General features: G+C 41.0%; 1 protein-coding gene across 1 annotated transcript in view; it reads right to left on the bottom strand.

Annotated features, from left to right (window-relative positions):
- Positions 1 to 517: 517 nt before the first annotated feature.
- Positions 518 to 8743, bottom strand: part of PDE7B (phosphodiesterase 7B) — a 210657-nt gene continuing 202431 nt past the window's right edge. Inside the window, exons 11-12 of the mRNA XM_069488421.1 lie at positions 4611 to 4691; positions 518 to 900 (exon numbers count right to left, since the gene is read on the bottom strand). Of these exons, the coding sequence (XP_069344522.1) occupies positions 662 to 900; positions 4611 to 4691 (320 nt within the window). The 3' untranslated portion in view covers positions 518 to 661. The remainder of the gene's footprint in view (positions 901 to 4610; positions 4692 to 8743) is intronic.

Here is an 8743-nt window from a genome sequence, read left to right as displayed (position 1 = left end):
CTAACGGTGCAAAGGAATGAACTGTACAGCACCTTCCCCTCGGGTCGGATGGGAAACGTGGTTTCTTAAATTGAGAAGATGCCAAATCTCTGCCCCAAAGTGGCCTGAAGTCCATAACAAAACAATGAACCCCTTGTTCAAGTTTGGGTACATTGAGTAATCTTAGTCCAAAGTTTTAGATCCATTGTCTACTGCATAAAATACAAAAGTTAAAAAGATTCATTATTATTTTTATAATAATTATTATTAAAATAGAAGGTACTTTCTCTCACGCTCTCATTTGTGCTCTTGCACTTAAGACCAATATCCTTGGAGTTCCAAATATGCTGGTGTTTTTGTCATGCGGATCAGCAGTCAGATGGCAAACAAGAAAGTGCTCTGGACTTGGGAACTGCTGCCTGTCACAGTGTGACCCAGGGCCATGAGGGACATGGCAGAAGCACCTCTTTCTCACTCCCAGTCTTCTGCTGGGGGGCGCCCTGCCCGTGGGATCAGCCCCACGTCACTGAATGCAGTTGCTCTCATCGGCAGCTAACGCTGAGGTGACAAATGTCTTCTGTACACTTGCAGAAAGGAGGGGAGGCAGGTGAGCAGGAGGAGGGTGGAATTCAAAGAGCGCCAGGCCACAACCCAGACGAGAGTCCCCCGATGGCCAGGTCCCCTACTGGGTGTCGCCTTCCGTCGCAGTCTGCGCCTCGTTCTCAGTTCCGGGGCCTGCGTGGTCGTGGTCGGGGCCGCCGCCACTACTGCCCCTGCTCCTGCGCTGCCTCGGCGGCGACAGGCTCTTCCACTGGGCTTTGTTGTGTGCCAGGTGGCTCAGCATGTTCTCCGACAGCGGGCTGTTCCCGGTGAAACGGGCCCATTCCCGGAAGAGCGGCTCCACGATGTAGGTCATGAAACCTGGAACGGGCAAGGCCAAAGTCATCACCGGAGCGCAGGAAACCCACTCCCTTCTCCCTCGCAAACACCGTGGGGACCCGCTGCGTACGCCGCTCTCAGGATGGGAAGGCAAACGAGATAGGGTCACTGTCTTCAGTCTGGGAGCATAAAATGTGTCACCTTGGGCTTGTCACTTCACCTCTTTGTGCCTCAGTTTCCTCATTTGGAAAAAGGAGCTAAAGAAAGCATTAAACCCATAGGGTTGTCCTGACAATTAAATGTCTTAATACATGTAAAAACATGTTCGGAAAGCTCCTGGCACATGCTGAATACCCAGTAAGTGTTGGCTATTATTATTTGCAGAGGGAGAAAGACACATAAGTAAAAAAGTAAAGAAAAAGAAGTCTGCTGGAACTAAGGAAGGCAGGAGGGGGAGGAGAGGAAAGGGCACATGATGTCAGGAAGGGACATCTCACGGATTCAGACCCACTGAAGAATTAATTTGTACACTTACCCTGTAGAATACTTTTTTCCCCCCACAATTATCATTTTATAGCTGTATCTTGCTTTCAGGTATATTAAACAACTAAGTTTAAATAAAATTCATTCATTTTTAATACAGACTTTTACCTGCCTTGAAGTCCTGCTTTAGTGACTAGATAAGATTGTTTGATATTAGACGTCTTCGTTAGTGTGTCTGTTCTCCTATATATTTAAGATTTGCTGTTTTCTAATCACGTTTTGCTGTTAACGTGCTTTCTACATTAGACATGATTTGTTAAGCAAAGATAACTTTCAGGGTAGGCCAGAATTGTTGGAATCATCACAAACTTGGACTTATTTAGGTTTTTAATTGTATTTTCTTGAAATGTAGACGTGGAGAGAAAAGGCAAATATTTTTCAGCATAACGAAAATTTCCAATAACTAACTCTGTATATTTACAGGCATGTGAATTATAAGGCTTGATTTAATCTTTTTTTTTTTTTTTCCTGGACAAATAACCAGCACTTGGCCTTTGAGGATACTATAGAGATGCAAAAAGGATGCAGCAATGCAGAATGTTATTGTACATTTCTACATGATCTCATCTTATGTGAAATATGATTTAAAAATCATGAGATTGTTTTAGAGAACATGAACCTGAGGAGGAAAGTTAAGCCAGTGACTTTATGTCTGTATTTGGCATTTTGATAAGGTTATGTAGGGAGTCAGCAGGTAAGGATGTCACATTTTGCTTGCTATTCTTGAATGTTCTTTACTCCTTCACAATTTCCATATCTAATTTCTAATATGATTGAACTTAAAAGAAATTAGATATTAGACATCTAAAAAGATAGTTTGCAAAATTATATTATTCTAAAGCTCAAAGGGTGAATATTTGTCAAGTGTCTCTAAGTTTAAAAAGGTTACAAAGCCAACATTTTAAAAATCTAACACTTAAAAAATCAACTCATTTTCTTCCTGAATTATACATCTGTATTTATACTTGTCAGACATACAAAGACTTGTGATGCTAGTTAGGAAAGCGATTTTAAAGGCTGAATAGACACCATGAGGCAGTTTTCCACACGAAGGAAGCCTTCTACATCCTCAGATTTGGGAACCGGTTCCAGCAGTGTGTTGTGCCGAACTCTCTCCTCAAGGGATGAGCTGACTTGGCTGGGAATTGTCCCCCTGGAGGGGCAGGAGTGGGGACAGGGAGGAGTGGTGGCCTCAGAATAGACAGGATTGAAGGAAATCCTCCTTTTCAGCTTTCTGTAGATTTCACCACTTAGAGATTCATTCCATTTAATACTTTCTTTTTAAAATTCAGAATTGGTGGAGAGAGGGGAGGAGAGGAGGAAGAGAGGGGAATTAAGCCCCAGTTCCCCTTGGGTAAATGTGAATTACTTAAACAGAAAATCAGATCTAAGCCTGAGAAAGGCACTCAGAAAATTCTCATTTTGGCTTGAGAAAGGAAAAAGAGAGAGAAGATTTTCACGCAGAGGGAGGCAGGACAGGGGAAATAGCTGCATTATTTAAGACTCACTAGAAGAATTGTTGTCTGGGGGGCTAAACCCTGCAGCACCCATCAGACTCTTTTTAACTCTTTGGGTTTTTCCAGTTTAGCCCGATCTAACGTGCCACCATACTTTCCAACCCTGAACCTTTAAGAGCTGGCAGATGTGGAACAGAGGTAGAAAAAGATTTATGTACTGAATTGTTTTATAATCACCTTCTCTTTCTCTTTATTATTGGTGTGCTGGTGTAGCATCCATGGGATTTCTCTATTTACTCAACTCCCATCCCATTTTTAAAAGAGGTATCTATGGCAACCACCTTTTTCTGAGCTGAAAATCAGGACATATCTGATAAAATAAGTGTGTTCTCATGACAACAACAGGACAGAATCTCTGAAATCAGGTCTGTCTTGCAAATCCAGGTTGTGTGCTTAACAATGTCAAGGCTTTCGTTTGGGGGTGTCCAAAATGTCATTAACAGTTGCCTAGCAAATTTCTTTCCAGCCAGAGCTTAATATAGCGAGTCTCAGGATTAGGACTTTGGTCAGTGTCTAATTTTGAATCACATCTGCAGAACCTCCACTGCTAAAGCAATTAATAGGACAGAACTGGTCCAACGAGGCTGAGGCTGATTTCTCTTGCTGCTGCTCCCACCTCCAAACTCCCCAGCAATTCTGAATCATCATCGGCCCTGGGTTCTATTTGTTTTTATTACCCTACCGTACTTTGGAGTGGAGGAATTGGTTTAACTGTGAAGACAACATAATAATATTAAGGACAATTTGGAAAAAAATGAATGCCCAATAATCTCATAATTCCAACACACCTATTTTAATATTTGTATTTTTCATTCAAATTGTTGTAGCTAGATTTATTTTGTCTCTATATCCTGAGGATGACTTCATGACTCCTTTTTGGGAATGTGGATTAGGTTTGACCCTCAGTGATTGTTAGTATAGCAGTCTAACTTGCTCAGGTTTTCTTAATTTTCAGTTTATCTTTTCAGATGCCTCCTTTCCTCCCATTAAACCTTGAGCGTTGCAGAGGGCTTTAGTACGGTGATTGCATTCAGCTGTGTGAAGTCTGTGCAAACAGATAAAAAACATGAACTCGTACATGTCAGGGCCAGAGCTTATAAGGAAAAGAGTTAAAGTTCTGAGTTTTGTTTCAATGGGGGGGAACTACAAGAAAAAGAAAGGCTTGCTTTAAATGTAGATGGAATTGGTGGAGTGTTTTAAGTTGTGATAGAAATTCTTACCGGAGCAAAACTATTTCCTCCACTAAAGTGCCTAAAATTTCTACATTTTGATTTGCTTAATGATCTTGTGCATAACTCAAATAGATAAAGTAATAATTATTCTGAATGCACTGACATCACACTTTAACCGGAACAAAGCTTTTATACTATTGAAGGAAATCCTCTTTCTCTTCAGCTTTCTATAGATTTCACCAATTAGAGAATCATTCCATTTAATACTTTCTTTTTAAAATTCAGACTTGGCAGGGAGAGGGGAGGAGAGGAGGAAGAGAGGGGACAATTTCTCAATTGCTAATTACCTAGTAGACTAGTCATAATTAAAGTGTTTATCTGGACTCAGCCGGTTAAAGGGATATTGATTAAACCTCCAGTGCTTATCTTTCAAAAGCTGGGTGTAGATCTTCTTTTCTTTGTGATTCCTATCAGAGGTGCCAAAACTATTCATTTAAAATTGAGATTGAATCCAACTCACCAATTTGTATACTGGGGATTGAATCTTTCTGTTGATTACAAAGTGGACTGATTTCCAGTTCAAATTTCTGTTCAAGTTCACCTAAGATGGAAGAAAAAGAAACACATTGGTAATCTAGAATCTATAAAGTGAGTATTAATAGTTTTAATGACCTAGTTGGAAGAAGTTATTTTGGGAATTTATGTTCTCTGTCGTGTTATCATTAGGAACTCGTCAGCACTGACTTGTTCTGCCTTACTCTGGCAACTTCCATGAAAATTTAAGTGTCAACGGCCATTTGTAATGGGCTCATTGTAAAAAGGTGTGCTCTCAGACAAGAATAACCTTTTGAACAAGATCTATAAAAATAAGAAAACAACCAATGGGAAATTTCCCAACATGAAATGGAAGTTCTGTCTTTAAGTTACAGGTTAAGAAACCAGATTTTATTCTCACCCCCACCCCCTTTCCTGCTTTCACGCTGACTGACCCTCATCTGGTTTCACCTGAGGACAACCAGGAATAACGAGCAGGGAGGAAATGGGGTAGAAGGACTAGAAAGATCTCATTTGAACAGCATCTCAGTCTGTAGCTACAAAATTGATCAGAAATAAGAGTCCGGTATCTTTCATTCTGATTCCTTAGAATTTTACCTAATGTAACTGAAGGGGGAAAAATGTATAAAAGTTAGAACGATATTTCTTTTTAATGCCTTTATCATCTAGAAGACCAAAGGAGAAATGCATCATGCAAAGCTTTATCAAAATACTTTATCAGCCCTTCCTGAGGGTAAAAAATCATGGGTAGTTTTTGGGTTGCAAAAAAAAAAAAACAATCTGATTACTCAGTAGAGAAGCTAGTGCTCAGAAACATGAGCTAGGTTCACAGTTGTAAGTCCACTCCTCTCACTAGAAGAGATAAAAACATAACATTTATACAGTGCTTACTTACTATGAGCCAGGCACTGTTCTAAGCATCTTACATATGTTAATTATTTAATCATTATAGTCCCCATTTTACAGATGAGGAAATTGCAACACGGGGAAGGTACGTTGACCTGAGGTCACACAAGTAGGAAAGGGGGGAGCCTGGATTCCAACCTAGGAGGTTTGGCTACAGGTTTGACTTAACCACTGAGCTAGAATCGCAGAGAGGCGACACTTCTGTCATTATGTTTAAAACTGTAGCCATGCCTCCTGTGCTCTCTTGTGCCCTGGTGATTTTCAAGACTGAAGAGAGGAAATTGCTCTGGCTTAACCTGAGGAGTTCAGGGAAGCCTGCTGCATTGGCTCTCCAAGTCCAGGTGATCATGACCTTCTGAGGGAGGGCAGGACACTATTTAATATTCAAATGGATTTTCCCAAAGCTGCTGCTTCTCCTCACCTCCATATTTCTGTCAACACTTTGAAGGAGTCACCTTTGATTTCTCCCTTCTCTCCACCTTCCATCTTCAGGCATCAATTCTGTTTCTTCCTCTTCTGGAATACCTTATTTCCCCCTTTTCATCTTGCCTGACCCTGGCTTTGTTTCGAAATAATTCATTCTTAGTTTTTGCTTCTTAGCTAGTTTTCTTCCTCCAGTTTTTCTTCCACTTCAACTATATACATTGCCCTAAATGCACTTTCTAAGAAGGCTCCCATTGTCACGTTCTCTATTTTAGCCTTGTGTCCGGGAGGACCCACATCCTCTCGTTCCTACCTTCTATGAGACCGAGCTGGTCTACAAAGCAGGGTGCGTCCCTACCTCAGTGCTTTCCTAGTTCCCTCTGTCTAGGCCAGCGCTGTCCGATAGGACTTTCTGCAATGATGGAGAGGTTCTCTGCATTGCCCACTATGGTAGCCCCTCGAAATATCAATAAAACTGAGATGCTACAATTTTCATTTTATTAAATTTTAATTCATTTACATTTAACTGGCCACATGTGCCCCGTGGCTTCCATACTGCAAAGTGTGGAACAGTCCACATCCTCAGTGCCCAGCTCAGATCCCACCGTGCTCAGCACTAGATCTTCTCCTGTGACCTCTGTCGCTGGAGGTCTTTTAATCAGATCATTTGTTCATTCACTTATTCAACAGAATTTATAAAGTGCTTATATGTTTCAGATACTTTGCTTATCAATGTAGAGAAAACAAAGAGGAAAATCGCATACTTTCTTTCCTCCAAAAACTTTACTGATTACTATTTTGAGACTACAAAACATAAACGAACTGTACTTCTGTGTATCCATCATAACATCCCCAGTGGGGCTTTGTACATAGGAAAATCACAGTTTTGCTGAGGATTAGACAAGGCTGGAAGCAGATGTTCAATAAAAGCTTCTGGGAAACTAGGTTGATTGAGACAACATCAATCTGTCATTACCAGGGGACAGAAATTCTACTTTTTTTTAGATGTTGGGGTTGGGGGAGGGAGGCACATGGTGTTTGGAATCCTAATCTCTGTTCTGAGAATGTAACAGTTTCCCTAATTCGTGGGATCTCATCTTCCTTTCTCCCTATGCACTTAGTCTTGATTGTAAGGGTTTTTCTTTGCTCAACATCATAAATCATATTAACGATACTTTGTCCAGAACTGTTAATAGTTGGTGGAAGCCTGCCTGCCAGGAGCAGGCTGGAATGAGCTGGGATTTTAGTCCAAATCCCAAACTGAAAGCCAGAATAAAATTATCAAAATGATACAAGTCATCCTTAAAGAATTAAAAAAAAAATAATTCGGTAGGGAGGACAGGCAGTTTGGATGACCAGAGAGTCTGGTCTTCTCCTCTTATTAATAAAATGGGCAGAACTCCTGCTAGACCATAAGGTTATTAAATCAAAAGGACTCGATCTGCCCTCTCTAGTCTCCTTCCTCTGCCAGGAGGCATGCCAGAGAAAAGTGCGTGGAAGCTCATCTTCAATGATCAGAGTTACAAATGTTCTAGGTTTTTCCAACTTATAATGCTGCACATGCATATATTATTAGGACAACAGCAAGTTTTTGCAAAGGGGTCTTATAGGTGAACCTTCTTGGTCAATGCCATTTACTTAGCTAACAACTTTGATTTACTAACTCTGTGGGTCTTAACTGTCTTCCCAAGTGACATGCCCCAAGTCCCTGTCCCAAGTTGCTCAGAATCCAAATAAGGTTCAAGATGAGTAAATAAAAGGTTTAGAAGTAGTTGATACCCACAATAGCATATGACTGAGTCAAAACCAAGTGGGAAAGAGCAGAATCTTCTCTCGGTCCCATTGTCTGATTTCTGAGGATGGAGATCCTAGCCCCTCTCACACTGTGCTATTTCAATATTTTACGCATCACACAGTAAAGAAAGTATCATATCTGATTTAGAACCTCCTTGCTCTGATTTCACCATATGTCCTTTTGTTTTGCCCTCAGTAGAGATTTTATATCATGGAGAACTGGAACTGATCTTTCGATTTCTAACCACTCACACTCAAGTGAAATTACACAGAGCTGTAGGAGTTATGCGAGCACTTTTATTCTGAGAGAAAGAGACCGTGAGCAGAACCTTCTGGCCTCGCATGAACTCAATCAATTCTTTTTCTGTTTTTGGGGCCATCATGGTGTCATTGACACATCTTTCAATCAATGGAGGCTCCTCCAAAAGGCTCACTGTTGCTATCTGACCTCCCCACAGAGCTGGTATGTGGGACACTTCAGGCTTTATTTGTTCTCAGCCTCTCAAACCTGATCCCGTCACTAGCATGAGGCACTGCTGATGCCTGAACAAACATCCTGAACACTGAAACCAAGCCTGAAGAAACAAGGCCGTCTTTAAAGGCCGATATCCCACCCGACGTCAAGGTCCTGCTTGCTAATTCATTGCCTGATTTCTGAATGAGGGTAATCTTTTAAAAATTATACCCTAATTCAGGGCCATTTGTCTTTTTACAGCAAAATTCTCTACCTCACCGTGCAAACTCTATTTGAAAGGATGAACTCAATTTTTGGTCAGCTGGGTCCAATTTCATCATTAACTTTGTTTAAGAAAGCGAGGAGAAGGAACACAAAAGGAGTCCAAGTCCTTCTGTCAGAGTGGAAAACATTGACCTCAAACAGCATTTAGTGCTTAGGCTGCGCTCAGCTCATTAGAATGAAGGTCAGAGTAAAAATCAAACTGTCCCTCGCATTGGTGTATACACAGAGGAAAGCCA

Source organism: Eulemur rufifrons, chromosome 15 (assembly GCF_041146395.1).
Source record: "Eulemur rufifrons isolate Redbay chromosome 15, OSU_ERuf_1, whole genome shotgun sequence".
Taxonomy (NCBI): domain Eukaryota; kingdom Metazoa; phylum Chordata; class Mammalia; order Primates; family Lemuridae; genus Eulemur; species Eulemur rufifrons.
The sequence above is the reverse complement of the archived record's forward strand: the minus strand, read 5'-3'. Positions and strand labels throughout refer to the sequence as shown.